At 46.4% G+C, this 16,303-nt stretch overlaps 1 protein-coding gene across 4 annotated transcripts in view; it reads right to left on the reverse strand.

Annotated features, from left to right (window-relative positions):
• Positions 1 to 7,353, reverse strand: part of LRATD1 (LRAT domain containing 1) — a 56,131-nt gene extending 48,778 nt beyond the window's left edge. For 2 of the 4 annotated variants that reach the window (XR_012122672.1, XR_012122673.1), the window contains exons 1-2: positions 7,120 to 7,353; positions 4,858 to 6,135 (exon numbers count right to left, since the gene is read on the reverse strand). Coding sequence is in view for 2 of the 4 variants with exons in the window: in XM_017642437.3 (XP_017497926.1) it covers positions 5,218 to 6,099 (882 nt within the window). In the remaining 2 variants the exon portion in view is untranslated. Of the gene's footprint in view, positions 1 to 1,692; positions 6,136 to 7,048 lie in introns of those variants that run through there. The other 2 variants (XM_017642437.3, XM_017642438.3) reach the window with 2 other exon arrangements.
• Positions 7,354 to 16,303: the final 8,950 nt, after the last annotated feature.

Raw genomic sequence — 16,303 nt, forward strand, 5'->3', positions numbered from 1 at the left:
CCCTAAAGAGTTCATATTTTAGTAGGTTTTCCCCTACACAACTGAAGAAAACTTTTGGCAAGAATTTCAATAAGCTTCCTTCTGAAGGAATAATCTTGTGATTTCATGAGAGAAAAATCTCTCCTTGTCAGAATTGCTAGTTTGCTTTCCCTTTTCTGACTAAGTGATAAGAGATCATTTTGTCTTTGGCTTCTTTGGTAGTTCTTTTTTTTTTTTTTTGCTAGAAGCAAACAATATTCAGAGTACCCTGTAAATTTAAAATGAGCTTAAGCCTCATAAATATTATTTTTGTGAGTCTTCTGAGGTAGGAAAACCCTGTCAATTTCCGTTAAAGAAATTTAGGATCCCCTATACAGACAAGCCAAGTGGTGGAATTTCTGGTTTTCCTGGCAGTTAGGTACCCGCGAAAACCCCTTGAAGTAGAGAGAAGCCTTAGGGGGTGCATTTATGAAGTGCCTGCTCTCACCTTGTGCTGTCAGAGATCAAAGCCCACAGCGTGAGAAACCTTTTGTCCAGTGCTACCAGCGAATATACACAACTCACCCCAGCAACAAAGGCAGGGAAGGCTATTTCCCCTGGCAGATTCAAGTACTTACATTTCTTATATTGCCAAGTTCATATGAGGTAAACATACAACATGAGTTATAAAATCAAGGAGGTATTATAAATTATTTAATGGTTGGAAAATAAGATCTCAGTGTTACTGTCTTCAGCTAGAGTGGGGAACAGTATTCCCTGTTGACAAGCTTATTAGCTTATTTTATTATCCTAACTTTCCACTTCTTGTCTTACTTTTCAGTTACTTCCTAATCTTTACAGCTTTCCTTTGAATCTTATGTCTTTGTAGTGAGAGAAACAAGGGACATATTTTTCTAGAAGGGAGACGTAAGCTATCTGCAACTCCCACATTTTCTTCTTTTTGTTGATGCAGTTTCAGGCATTGCTGCCTCGCTGTCCCAGCTGCTCAATAGCTATTGCAACCCTAAGAACACTTCCTCCTGTATTTGTAGATTTCAAGTCACTCTGCATTTTGTTTTTATACAGTCTCTATGTATGTGTGTATTCTGTATCCACATATGCATCTGAATGAAATCACAATTACTAACTACAGGTGGAACTGTGCATATATATATATATGTACACAGATGTACGTGTGTATTTCTATAAATGCATGTATGTGTGGATGGATAGATAGATGGTGGGTAGGTAGATAAATAGATAGCTACATACATAGATGGATAAATGTATAGACATTCTGTTGGTACCTAGCAATTGTCAACAAAAAAATTGGGTCTTAGACAACCATTTTCTGAACACAGTTCTTACTGTTTGAAGAAACCTGAAAGCTAGTATTCTCTCTACCTGCAGACCCTTTGTGCATGTGACAGATCATCTCTGAAAGGAAAACCCAACTAGATTCTCGTTTCAAAAGAGAATGCAGGAAGTTTTGAAGGTATGCATGTGGACAAAAGGAAATTAGTTTGCTCTATTATGTTTATGCAATTAGTATTAATTTTACTGAAATTTGACCCTCCTCCATTTATTAGATGACTAAGACATTGAACTCTTAGAAATGTCGAATGTACACACAATACATAATTAATTAATATGGTAATGTTTGAAGACTATTAGGATATACTGATTATTCAGGTAATTAATTACTTTGTAAACACCAATAGCATACTTTTCTGAAAAAAAAAAAGAATTCATTATTCAAACAAAGGCATTCACCATAGAAACATGACACAAAGAGGAAGATAAATATTAAAAATTAAAAAAAATCTAGTAAACCCACATAACATTACACTTGCAACTGCTTCTGCATCTGATGTTTTAATCTGTCACAAGTGTTTTCCACCTATAAGTGAATATATCTTAATCTTTCTTTTAATAAAATAGTAATGACGAGGATTTGAACTGTTAAATACTGAGGAACTTTATACACACATCTGTTTGGCTCATTCATATACTTCCAATTAAAAAAAATAAATGCAATACATGTGACTTCAATACACTCTGGGAACAATAGTGTCTCAGGGCTGGTTTTGTTTAAAGTATGCCCAGCCTCACGTCTCTTCCCGCAGGTTTTTTAAATAATAAAATGTATAGCTGTAAAGCTCTCCTTGGAGTAAAAATATTTATTATATTTATTTATTTTAGTAGTTTGCTTTTCAGAATCAACCTGTGCAGGTGGAGAGAGAATAGAGGTCAAAGGGTAGCCTTCCTCTCTCTCATGTAGCTGACAGCACCAACTTCCCATGTAGCTGCCCTCCACATCCTAAAAGTTACTTTTAGGAAGCTCTGTTCTCTTGAGGATAACCAAAACCAAAACTAAATTCCTGACCTCTATTAAAGTGTTAGGCTTTTGGCTTAATTTCTGTAACTCTGATAAAATCCAGAGATATATTCACTCATAATAAAAATGAAGTGTTATCTGTGCCATCTTCAAAGAGAACTTCCACCTTCTTCGTTTCACTCACATTGTTTATAATGCCCTAAAAATATACACATTTTCAGGATAAAGCTATTAGATAATATCTTGATTATATCCTCTCTGTGATACATGAGGACTGGGATTATTCTGCCATTGATTATTATTAACATTGACCAAGATATAATAAATGATCATTTCAACAGGAATATGAGAAACCTTACAAACCTTTCAAGTTCCCTTTGGGACCAGTGTTTTACTTGTGAACTTGTAAAAATATAATCTTCAACTCAGTCCTTAAAAGATCAATATAGTCATGAACCTGCTTCGGCTGCTAAACTCTTTATTTTTATTGCCAGTTGGCAAATATAAGCTGATATTCCTCTGTTATTGTGACCCTCTTGGTAAGAGAAAAATCAGATTATGTGCTGTTAGAGGAAATAAATCCTAGTGGTAGGTGTAATAGACTGATTCATTTCTTTTGCTTAAGTCCCACCCTCTGAGTGACATGTGGAAGACAAAATGCAAGAAGGAGTCCTGTTGGAACAAGTGCTTAAGATGGTATTTAATCCAGCAGAGAGCCAAGATACAGGATAGGACACGGTAAAGAATGTGGAATGTGTAGATACAATAAGGATTTCAGTTTATGATCTGCCATCTGTTATTTGAAAGAGGAATAAGTTAGGGAAATAAATGATTTTCAGTTCTCCATGCATGCAAAGGTAAGTTAGTTATTACAAAAGTTTTGCTGCTATATGTGCTGAAAGAAAAGCATAAGCATTTAAACATTGTTTAAAAATAAATCACTCATTAGGCTTAAGAAAAATACTCTAGTTCATATTTCATTGATCTGACCTTTTGATTCAAGATCAGGGAACAAATCCAGGATGAAAAAACTAAAAAGCAAAACAGAAGTGAACCATTTCACCATGAAAAAGGCATTTCCAGTCTCAGCTAACCTCGACTAGTTTTTATTGCATTATTTTTGAAATGTCAAGAAACTGGCTTTGGCCATAATATTTGCTGTCCACCTAAATCACAGCTGTCAATATGCAATGGCTTGCAACAATTAGCTAAACACCACTATTTGACAGATTCCCTTGAAAGGGACGTACGTAGATGCTGTAGGTGTCTAACACACACTGAATCAAGGAACAGTCAGGCTGGGGCTGCAGCAGAGGGAGAGAAGTTGGTAATCCTTGCCCGAGAAAGGGATTTCAAACAGCCTTAATTTTTTGAAAAGCACATATTTGTCCTGACCCTACAAGTCCTTTCTGGTTTTCCAGAATTAATTATTGGACTGACTAAAGAGGAGGGGGGAAAGCTACTAACTCTAGATTTCCTTTTTTAGGGAGATCAAGGGAAGAGGAAGAAATATAAATGCAGATGTGGAATGGTAATGGGTATACAACATGGAGAAAAGAAACATCATGGCACCTGCGAGCACTTTCCATCAAAGCAGTAAACCCCTTCACTGACAGAAATTCAGTACAATGTACACATTAACAACTTCACCATTACTCGGATGCTGTTTCAAACCAAAACATTAACTACAATATTCAAAAAACAGAATTCTCATAATACTTGAGAAAAATAGAGTGAAAAGGCAATGTTAGCTAAGCTCTTAGCTAAATCCACTCTTAATGGCCCCCAGGATTTAACTGTCATGGATTAAAGCCATGAAAATAAAAATTTCAATTTGAAATTTTATTAGCATGTTGCTAAAATGGTCAATAAAGACATCAACACGATAGGCTTTGTTGACATAGTTGGAAAACTGCTCTCTCATTTTAAAAACTTTATTTCCACTTCCCCACCTTCTAAGATTTCTATGTTAGGAAAAGCCAAACTAAATATACTGGCTATGGTGTTGTAACAATGCTGGTTTCTGGAATGGTGCCATGTCTTCCCCCTCCCTCTCCTCCAACCCCTTTAAAAACATGATTATTTTTGAAATGCAGCCCAAAGAGGGAGCAGTCTAGGGTTAAGAACAACAAGCGACCTTCTCCACACATTCAGGTTCACAGACGCCCGGTGGACCTTCCCCGCGCCGGGGTGGGGCGGGACGGCCCTCTTCCCCAATTAACGGCGCCATTTCCCTCCCGGCCCCGAAAGGCTTCCCTTCTGCCAGTGAGGGAGGCTCACAGGCCAGTGGGGTGGGGGTGGCGTTCGCTTCCCTCGGTGGAAAGAACGGGAAGCAAACGCTGCCTAGCTTTGCCCGGAGCCCGGAATACAGTGTCAGGAGACCTGGGGCTGGAGAGCGGGGCAGGTCCCGGGAAGCCTCGGAATAACCCGTGTCCCGAAGTGCTCTTTCGTGGAATTAGTCTCAAGTGCCTAAGGGACTCGCGCGATTTCTTGGAAATCCTGCTGTCTGGGGACACATCCATACAGGAGCTGAACTGTGCCCTGAAAAGATCATTTCTCACCTCCGACCGGCCTGTGCGTGCGCGTTTGGGGCGGTGATGGTCCCTGACCGTGACCGGCTCCCCTCGGCTCATTCTCCCTTCTCTCCTTACAACTCGGAGGGAAAGCGCACGCTGGGTTTCCCAACGCCATCACCACCACTCGGGGGGCTCGGCCAGGCGAGCACAGACGCCCTTTCAGTCCTGGGGCCAGTTCCTGAGACTCCCTGTCACTTGCCGGAGGGGTGCGAGGGTGCAGCCTGGGCGCTGGCCGCCGCCCGCGGTCGCGCGAAGGGGGGCAGGGTCGTGAATCGCAGGCCGGGAAGCCCGGGTGCGGGAAGGAGCGGGGCTCGGGGCGACAGGAGCGGCAGGCGGCCCCAGCGGCTACTCCTTGTCCTCCACGAGGTCGGCGAGCTCCTGGAGCACGCGCAGGCGGCCGCTGGCGTCGATGCGGCGCTTCTCCCGTATGAGGTCTTCCAGGCTGTGAAACCTGGCGGTGTGCACCTTATTCTCACCCAGGTGCACCTTGAGACAGTACTGCTGCTGCGGGGGCTGCGTGCCGGCCGGCACCTCCCCTCCGGCCTTGAACTCCCGCTTGCCAAAGCGGCACCAGGCGGCGAAGCTCTCCGAGTTCGTCCAGCAGATCTCCTCGCTCTTGAGACCCAGGTGGCCGCAGGCGTTCTGCACCACCAGCTCGGCCAGCAGCGGGCGGTAGCGGTACCAGCTATTCACCACGCGGCCCACGTTGGCCGCGCCCGCCTCGTACAGGCTGTCCTGGCGGATCTCGCCCTGGTGCAGGTGGATGACCTGCCCGCCGCCCACGTAGACCGCCCAGTGAGGGGCGGGCGCGGGCGGCTCGGGCGCCGGATGCAGCCACAGCAGCTCCAGCAGGTCGCCGGGCTCGCAGAGCGCAGGCAGCGCGGTGACCGCGCAGACGCTCAGGTCGGCGCCCTGAGGGCCGCCGCTCACTTTGGAAAAGATGCATTCCTGGCCTCGAAAGGCGGAAAACTGAGTCTCGTTGAGGACCAGCTGGTGCAGCAGGTGGTGGTGGTGGTGGCGGGTCGGGCTTTCTGGGCAGGGAGTGCAGCCCGGGGGGGCCTTCACGCCAAACTTGTCGGGCTGGCCGCGTTCGTCCAAGTCCTCCTCCTCATCCGAGAAGAAGTAGGCGACCCCGACCCGCAGCTCGTCCTTTTCGATTCCCGATGGGTCCCCTGTGGGCAACTCGCTGTAGTTGAGGTGGGTGATGCGGTCCAGTTGGTTGCCCATCAATGACGCGGCGAGGCGAGAGCCAGGAGCGGGGACCTGAGGGAGCACAGGAGAGGCAGACAAGATCAGAGCCGCGCTGCTCCTCCCCAGGACAGGCAGTGCTCCTGGGACCTGCCCCCACGCGCCGTGCTGGAGACAACGGCTCCTGCCAAGTCCTCCCGCCTCCCCGGGGGCAGGACGGGCGCAGAAGCCACCAATCCCGCGGGCGAGAGCGGGGGCAGCCACACAGGCTCGACCCTGTCCAAGAACAGGATCCAATTCCTGCAAACGAAAAGGCTGGCGGGCTGGAGGGTGTGCGGAGTCCCAGTGGGCCGACTGCCCGGATTGTGGCAGCGTGGGGGATGCACACCTAAGAAAGAACCGAGGGGTAGACCGGGAGAGAGACAGAGGTGCCCAGGGCCTCCGAGCTGTGAACCAGCGGCGCTCACATTTCTGTCCCCACCCTCTCCAGCCCACCTCTCAGTTTTGCACTAGGTCGTACTCCCTTTCCTAATGGAGCCTCGCACAATGACAATCCGACACATTCGCAGGCACTCACTTGACACCAGCAAAATTTTGCACGCTTCGAGTCCAGACATTGACAGGCTGGTCCACTGGTGATAATGGCACATAACACAAACAATGACAACCCTTCGCGACGATACACTCAGACCCCCACGTTCGTTCACAGTTCCAGCCCCAAGCGTGCACGCTCGCCAGCGCACGCACCCCCACGCACCCGGGCACAGCTGCCCACACAGGTAGGTAGGTGCACCGTGCCCCTACTTCTCTTGCCTTCTTCCCAGCAGAGCTAATCAGTCTGCGCCAGGGCGAGGCTACTCTAAAATAACCTAACAAAGAGGAAAGGGAGAGAAGAGAAGCCAGTGCAGTGCATGTGTGCGGGCGCGGGTGTGGGTGTGCGTTGTGTAGAGAGGTCCACTTTGAGCCCAAAGATCCCTTTCCCTCCTACCCGGCTCAGGGTCCAAACAATCGGACGAAGGAAAAACGTTTCCAACGCAAAGAAAAGCCGCCTCTCCGTACCAGTGATTTCCCTGCTCCCGAAACCCCAAACTCCTTTAAAGTCTCCTGGTCCCCATGGGTGCTGCGGAGGTGGTGGTGGCGGCAAGTGGGTCCTGGACGGGTGCGGGGCTGCGGGCCGCCCTTCCCCTCGCGGAACGGTGCGGTGCGGGGCCCGTGCGCCTGCGGATCCGCTCTGGCTCAGCCCCGGCTCCACCTGGGCAGTCCGGACTCCGCTCTGGTTTCCCAGAGTCTAGTCGAGGACTCTAAGTAGCCGGGGCGGCTGGTTTCAGGGCCCGCCCCAGGACGCGTTCATTGGTTGAAGCGGTTGTTCTGGCCCGTCAATCTCGGTCGGAGTGGGGAGAGGAGCAGGGGCGGGTTCCCGAGCTCGCTCCGCCCCGCCCCGCCCCGCCCCCGTGCACCGGAACGCGCCCCGCCCCGGGGGAGTGGAGGTGTGGGCGCCGGCCGGGAGCGCGCGAAGGGCGCGGCGCTGCTGCCTGGCGGCGCTCCTGCGTGGCGCCGCTGCCTGCTCCCACCCACGCCCCCAGCCCCTCCAAGCCGGTGGTAACGGCGAGCACGGAGCGTCCGCGGTCTCTGTTCTGGGAGTACAGACTCCAGCAATGAAGCTTAGTCTGGGGGTGAAGAAACCCAGTGCACCCAGGCACTGCGGACGGCCCCAGGCGGAGAGCAACATTGTCCGAGGCGGGCACGTGGGGCCCGGTTGGGGTCCCTGGAGCCTAGGTTCCGGACGGTCCCTAGGATGGTAGACCTCTTCCTGCAGTACCTGGACCTGAGAAATTGCACCTACGACGGTGGGCTCAACTCTAACCCGTGTGGAGCTGCTGAGCCAGCACTGGCGCCCGGTTTAAACGCAGCACCGTGTCCAATGGAACTGAAAAGTTTGAGCCTTTGCCAGCCTTCCCCTGACTGGGCCTATGATTTTGACCTCCAATGTTCAGTCTATGAAAAGGGTGCGTTATAAATGCCGACAGAAGGACGTAGCAGTGTTTTCCAAGCTCCAGAACACCTTTGCTGAGGGACTTTGGTTTGGATTTGTGGGGAAAAGGTGTCTGGCAGTAATGAATGATTGCATTTCTGGATGGAAAGTTAATGAGCGAATGTGCCCTGAATACTGGATGTGGAAAGATTACTTTTGTACATATGAAATTCCTGATCGACAATTTAAAAAGCTTATAACATTAAGCATTTAGGAGTTTTTAGATATCTGGTTCTACTTTTAAGACTAGGCTCCAGCAGCTTCTGTGTGAAGCCCACTCTGTTTCCCTGGAGAGAACCGAGTGCTTCCTCTGACTGCTCCTTTGGCAGTAAGCACCTTGTGGATTGGCTTGCACCTTACCCAACGTCCTATTCTGAGCCTCTTTCACAATGCTGAGCATACACCTGCAGCTCCATTAGCAATAATAAAAATGAAAACAACCAACATGTATTGACCACTTAAAAGTGGCTAGACAAGGCACTATGCTAAGAGGTTTAAGTAGATCATTTAATTTTACTGCCTCTGAAGGGATTCACTAGTATCCACATTGCAACAGATGAGGAAGCTGAGGCTCAAATGCTGTGCCAGCGATCTTTCCAGAGCCTGTGGGACTCAAGTACCAGTCTTTAACTTGGCTATACTGTTTATTGAATGAATAAAACCTTGCTTCATACTATGAGAAAAGTGTTGTCCCAGAGAACTTAGCTAATTGGCCCAAGGTTACAGGAGGACTGATGTATATTTTAAAACCCTTACGGTTTTGGTGGATTCTGCTTAAATATTTTCAAACTGCAAAGCCTCCACTTCATGTTTACCTTCTGAAGGTCTTTGTATATCCCACAGCCTCTAAATACAGTGATTTATCAAATTAGATGCTTAATAAATATTGCTGGAAAAAGATGGTTTTGAAATGACCATCTGTATACATTTGATATACATAAATCTTTTCGGAAATATGCCCATTGTCCATGTGCAAGTTATGAGAAGATAAGCTGCCATCCTTGGAACTGACTGCAGGTTGTGATGATCTTTTTTTATACTTGCTATAAATAATAAACAACTCATTTTGGCCCTGAAGTCAAGAGAATTGAACAAGTGGATTCAGAGAGCCAGAGGTGAGTTATTTAGTCTGGTTATAAACTAGACTTAGGGGATCTCTGGGAGGAAGTGTTGAAGAGTTCATTACTGGTGTCTGAGAGAAACTTACTGAAGGTACCTCAGCACTGACATTGAATGACATTTTATTAATAAACTTCTGTCCATTCCAAGAGAGAATGTTGTGCATGAACATTTACGATGTATTTGCTTGGAATGCTGTGTTCTGCCCTATTACATACTACTCCAAACTGTACACAGAGTAAGCAGTTGTTCCTCTTCAATTTCCTAACATCCTAAAAGATGATTAAAATATTGTCAGGGCTTTGAAATATTTTATGCCAAAAGTGTACAATATCAATGTACATCTTTTTGAATCTCCTTTCCATCCTCTCCCTCTGCCAGGAGAAAAGGCTTACTGCTTAGTACTCATAAGGGAGAATAAATACCCTGAGAACCCCCTTGAAATACAAGGCAGAGAACATACTGACTCTGAGGTATGGGAAAGAATCAGCTAAAAGTAGGCTAAGGAAAATTGTCTCCTCTTTGTAACCTCTTGGCAGTTACAAAGATGGTAAAGTGAGAAATAAGCCAGTTGACTTGAAAGATGCCAATATTAGAAAACCTACCTCATACTTCATCACAAAATGTTGTTTGCTAATTGGTGTATTTGTCTATTATTTCTTAACCTATTCTGCCTGCTTTCACACTGAGGAAGTAATATCACCAAAAACAGAATATAGTTACCAAAAGCACAAATTCTGGAAGCCAGCTAGTTTGAATTCTACTTCAACATTTTTGATCTGGGTAACTTTGAATAAATTACTTAACCTTTCTAGGTGTCGGTTTCTTTATCTGTAAAATATAAATGAAATAGTTTTATTTCACTGATTTGTTGTGAGTTCATGCATGCAAACACAGTGCCTGGTACATTATGAATTTTCAATCACTACTATCTATTATTGTTATTACTGGTGGACAAAGAGAGAATCCTACTTGTTAGGACAGCTCTCCTGTCTCTCCTTTGCCCAAGGCAAAAGCTAATCCTAGATGCCTAGATGGGAGTGCCCAAGGCTGTCACTAGCTAGGGTACGGGACTGCTTCCCTGTTAAGGTGCTGAGAGTCCTGTCTATCCTGAGACTAATTTGAGATCTAAACCTCTCTATACATTTCTGTGTGTGAGCCTCAGGGCTGGTCACATCCTGGGTCCCACACTATTTTGAATTATTTTCAGTTAACATTTCCTGGTATAAGGAATATGTACAAAAGAGGGTTAGTGCAGGAGTGATTAGGAGTGAGTTATATGTATGTTACCTTTTCTGTTGGTACCATCTGGTATATCATCTTCTTCCTTTCCCTCTGTGTTCCTTATTTAGTATTATATGAATGGCTCTCTCCCAAATTCTACTGACCAGGTCCTTGACTCAAACTGTCATCCTTTAAAATCGGCCCTGGAAGCTGGGATTTGGAACAAATGTTCACTCCTTCCGAATGATAGAATCTGCTTTATGTTAGGTGGGCACCATGTGACTGAGTCTGGCCAATGGAATGTGGGTGGAAGATTGTACCCACAGAGAACCCCAGAGAACCGAAACCATTAACCCAGTCTTTCATGCAATTTTCCCCCCCATTTGGCCATATATAGAGGGTCCATGGTAAAACTACAAGGCTGTGAAAGATGGAGGAGCCACTAAACGGAGGAGGCAGGGGTTCGTGAATGACTGTGCAGAGCAGATTTTCCTCTCAAATGATCTATGCTGGACTCTGGTGTGAGGAAGAAACAAATCTGATTGTGTTAAGCCACCGAAAAACTGTGTGGCTGTTCCAGCAGTTAGCCTATCCTGATAGATGTTCTGTCTTGGAACCACAAGTAGCTTGCCCCTCTTCCTTTTCTCTCTTAGTGTCTGTCCTCACTGTCAAGGTTGACCGTCCATTGATAGAATTCCATGAATGTACATCTTAGCATGTTCGCATGGCTGAGAATTTAATCAACAGTGGATGCACCTGTCCCCTCTAGGTACTATTGCATGTCTCCCTACTGTGTTATTTTTAAACCTAAATTCCCACTAGCCTCCAAGTGACTGACTTATCCCACTCTCTCAATATCCTACCAGCTTTCTATTTTTTCTAAACCACAAAAATGGCAGGGTAAACTCCTTGCAGCTAAGATTGAAGGGAATCCTGGTATCCTGCTTCCCTTTAACCTTTCTGCATGCATCGACATGCTAACTTTCCCTTTCTTCTGAAGAACCTCTTCAGTTTGGCTTCCACACTGTCACATTTTCTCAGTTCCTTCCTCTAACCAGATGTGGCTTCTTATCATTTTGCCATTAAAGAGTCATGAATGTTCCCTGGGCAAAACCTTCAGCACCTGTGGGTTTAATATTTTCCTGGATATGGATTATATAGAAATGTCTCAGGCCAGTATTAATCTTTCCTCTCTGTTCTCCAACCCCAGGAGAGTACGTGCCTTTGCATGTAAGTGGGTACACTTACATGTGATGGTGATGGCAGAGCTCTGGGTAGGCCTGGGTCAGTTTGCACTCATGCTGCTGGCTCCTCCTTCTGCCCAGAATATCTTCTCCTGTTTTCCTCATCCAACTTATGCTAAGAATGTGCAGCCCTTCCAAGCACCAGCCCCTGCCATATGTCTGGCCCCTCCCCATTCTAATCTGGGCCATCCTTTCTGCTCCCCTGGCACCGTGTGTATATTGGTCATGAAATGTGTCAAAAACACTTACCAAACTGAACTACTATCCTTGAATGATTTTCTTCTCTTTCTTCCTTAATAGACTAAGAATTATTTGAGAAAAAGCCCCATATCTAGTTCAAATCTATAATCCCTTTCCTAAGCATGAAGTTTAGTGCCCAGTAGATAACTGGACTCAAAGCATGCATGAACATGGGCACTGTTTAGTTACCGAACCGTCAGTATTTGTCTTTGCTTCAGCTTTCACCAATCTGCACGCTCTGACACCTAGCACATGCTCTAAGTTAGATGCTGTGTTAAGTTTGCTATGTGATGAACAGTATTAGGTTTCCAAACGGTCCTCTGACATCGTCAGGATGCTGATAAAAAAACAGATTGCCAGGCTTTATCACAGATTTAGTGAAACTTTATCTCAGAATGGGCTGTAAGAATCTGCATTTTAAATAGCCTCCCCAGGCACTGAGATGCAGCATAATTGCTGGCCTAGCACAGGGGGGACATTCTTCTTATTCTCTTGGGTACAGTGACAGCCCTGGAAGAGTAGGCACTTAGTAAATACTTGGAATCCTGTTCTGTAGACATTCTGTGGTCCATTTCTAACAGAAGCAAGACTCCTTTTAGATTTGCTCATACGAAAGTGGTAGATGTATCCATGTGCATTCCAAGTGGTGTGAAGTCAAGGGGTTTTTTAAAAAGTCACATTATAACTATGTGGCAGAGCTGAGGCATCCCTTCTCTTTTCTGTTTAAACCCCTGTACCCCAGTCCACTGTGCTTAATGTCTGTGGTCAGAGCAGAAACCTGAGTGAATAGGGAACTCTGCTCCGGGGAGGTAAATTCCTCATTTGGTTATGGATTGATTCTGATGAAAACCCTGGGTTTGTCTCTGCAAAGCATAACTTCTTTGCTGTTGTATTGGTTTTGAATTCATCTTCTACGATACTTCCTTTCCTGGCCCCATTCCTGTCAAAGACCAAGGCATCCCCCTTGTCTTCTCGAGGACCCCTCGCTTGAACAACCCCTTCTCTTCACCTTCATTTGTAATCTAACCTGCTCTGCTAGCTCCTTCCCAGTTGCATGTAAACACTCTCGAGGGTCTCACATCTTTGAAGTATCTCCTAACTATATATCGCCCTTGAGATAGACTCCTATCTTGAGAGAGTGGTTCATGCACATTTTATCCCAGCCCTCCACGTGCTACCTGCTGCACACATCACTCCACCTAACAGCCCTCACCAGGGACCAGTGATCTGTTGGTACTGAATCCAGTGGTGGCTTTTAGGTTCTCACCTTACAGGGCACAGCCGACGACTTCCTCCTTATCGAAGTAAGTTCTTCCTTCACCTTCCATTGGACTCATTCTCTTGGCTTCTCTTCAACTTCTCTGGCTGTTCTTCCTACAGTGTTTTGTGGGCTTATTTCCTTCAACTTGGCCTTTCATTATGCTTTTCTTCAGGATTCTGTTCTCAGGCTCTCTTCTCAGTGCGTTCTCATTGCATGATCTTGCCTGCTTCTTTGATGTTCATCATACTTCCATGGGGTCACTCCCTAACGGAAATCTCCATCCCCGTCTTTCTCCTGAACTACAGACCCAAATTTCCAGTAGCCTAGAAGATGTGTCCCTGTGGCCACCTGCAGACTCTGAAGGGCTAGGCTTCCCACACTGAACATTTCTTTTATCTGGAAACCTGTGCTTCCCTTGCGTCTTTCATTTTGTGGCTAGTACCATTGCCCTCCCAGTGTAGCAAGCTGGTGATATGTGCGGTCTACCACTTTTCCCTCACCCTAGGCCCACCTGTAACCATGCCCCACTCCTATTGTCTCTCCCTCATGAACGTCTTTCTCACCTCTGCACTTCAGTTCATTCCCACTACTGCCACCATAGTCCCAGCCCCCAGGAGCTGCCATCAGAATTGCTGCAGCAGCTGTTTCCTTGGACCCCAGCCGCTCACCCAGTCATGCCCCCACTGTAACCAGAGTGATTTCGAAAATGAACATGTTTTAGGTCCCTTCCCTGCGTGACTACACACTCCCTGGTGACTCTCCACTGACATCCAGAAAACACCCCAAGTCCACATGTGGCTCCATGCACCAGCCTAGCCTAGTGCTGCACCCTGTCTTCTGCTCTCCGCCCTCATGCCCTGCTGGTTAGCCTTTGTGTCTGCTTTCGCTGGGGTCTCTGTTTCATTGCTCTCTCTGTGGGCCCTCTGCTAAGAGTCTGTGCTCCAATCTTCTCCTGGCAGAAAGGCCTCTTTTCAGGCCCCAGTTCGGATTCTCCTCCCTCCTGGCGGCCTTCTCTGCCTTACCCCACTCTCCTCAGGTCCCCTTTTGGAGCTTCTCCAGTGCATTCTGTGCTTGCCCTATTATGCTGACATTGAGTCGTTTTTCTGTCTGTATCCACTATGGACCGAGCTCTTTAGGAGCAGGGACTGTATCTGATGTTCGAACCGGTTCCCCCATCACTGGCTCCTTCCATGCTGCCCCGTGGAAGTGCGCTGTGTATTTGTTGAACAGAAGTGACCTGGTGGTGATAGCTCCTGGGACTCAGAGGAGCACCCTTTCTCTCTCTCTGTTTCCCCATTCACCTCCTCCTCCCACTTGATTCCCCTGTAGCCTATACCACAGGTGAGGCATCTAGGTCAGCTTGTGATCAGTACATTGAGAATTGGTGGAAACACTTCAGAATTTAGTAAAAGGGGAAAAGAACTTATTTTAAAACAGGAAAGTGTAAAGTAGCCACTTTGGTTTACATTTCACATGGCTCTTCACAGCATTTCCTTCTGGCGTCATGGTGCATTTTTTTTAACCACTGAATTCATTTTGTTTTCTTTGCCCACTGATTATGTTTATTTTATCATAATGAGGTATTTATTTATTTTCCTGTTGTCAAATGTTTGGCTCTAACTATAGGCATAGCATTGTTAATAAAGTATGATTCCTATTTAAAAACATGTGCTTAACATACCAGTCTTCCTAACATACACTCAGCCTATCTCTAAATTACTGAGGGCGAGAAGCTTAATGCGTGTGTATTCTCCTACTCACATCCCACTGTCCTCTTCCGGTAATGTCCTAGTTTGCCCCCACATCTTTGATCCTTATATCTGAGCTTGCCGTCTTGTCACAGAGCAGCTTCCTGCCTCAGTACCTTTTAGGGCTCCTGATTCAGATCCTGGCCTCACTCTTACTAGCTGAATGGCCTTGGGTGAAATGCTTAACCCCTATGTACCTCAGTTATTAAAGCACTTAGCTAGTGTCTGGCCCAGAATAAGCTCTTCATAGCTGTTGGTCTGATTAAAGAATCCTGCCCTCGTGGGTCCAAGCATCTTCTTTCTCCATATTCCTCCTTTGTAAGATTCTGTATTGTTCTGTCATCACTGTTATTGTTTTACTGGAGTACATAGTGTTGAGCCTGACTGTTAGACCCAGAACATACCTTACATACTGTCCATAATATTAGCTTCACATCTGATTTAAAAACATTTATTGTACTTGTGCTCTGAACCAGACACAGGGCTTGGGCTGGGATTCAAAGGTGAGGAGGACACGTTCCCTGTTCTCGGGGGAGCTCACCTATGTGCAGAGCTGACCAGGATATGATCACATGCCAATGTGTAGAAGCGCTAAAATGTTTAAGAGCGCGTAGAAGTCAGCGCTGAGGAGGGAATTATTAACCAAGAGAGGGACCAGGAGGAGGCTGTCTTGCAGAATGAAAAGGACGGACTTTTCTAAGCAGAAAGAGTGGAGGCTTTCCGGTTAAAAGGAGCAACATGTAATGCTCAAGAGTCACAAAAAAAACTCGTTGTTTTCAGAAAACCTCAGAGTGGTTTCACATTGGTGGAATCTGAAGTGGGCAGGGCCAGATCGGGAAGGGGCCCTTATGTTAAGCCATTTTAGGAATGACTTCTGGGAAAGCAATTTTGGCCCATAGTGTTTATACTGCAGGGAGACCATGGATGAGGATCCGGTGCGAGATCAGGTGTCATAGCCAGCTCGGGCTGCCATCACAAACACCACAGACTGGCTGGCTTCAACAACAGAATTTCTCTCTCACAGTTCTTGAGGCCAAAAGCCCAAGATCAAGGTGCTGGCATGGTCAGGTTCTGGGGGAGACCCTCTTCCTGCCTTGCCGACAGCTGCCTTCTTGCTGTGTGCCCACAGGGTCGGGAGAGAGAGCAAGAGGAGAGAACTCTGTCGTTTCATTTTTATTAAAGGCACCAGTGCTCTCATATCTCCCCAAGGCTCCACTTTCAAATACCGTCATATAGGAGATTAGGGTTTCGACATATGAACTTTGGAGTGACACAGACGTTCAGACCTTGACAGCAGGGAGTCGATCCTGAGGGCTTGGAATAAGGCAGAGGTAGTGGGGACATAGCAGAGCACAGGCTTTGGGAGAGCTGAAGG

Source organism: Manis javanica, chromosome 1 (genome assembly GCF_040802235.1).
Source record: "Manis javanica isolate MJ-LG chromosome 1, MJ_LKY, whole genome shotgun sequence".
Taxonomy (NCBI): Eukaryota; Metazoa; Chordata; class Mammalia; order Pholidota; family Manidae; genus Manis; species Manis javanica.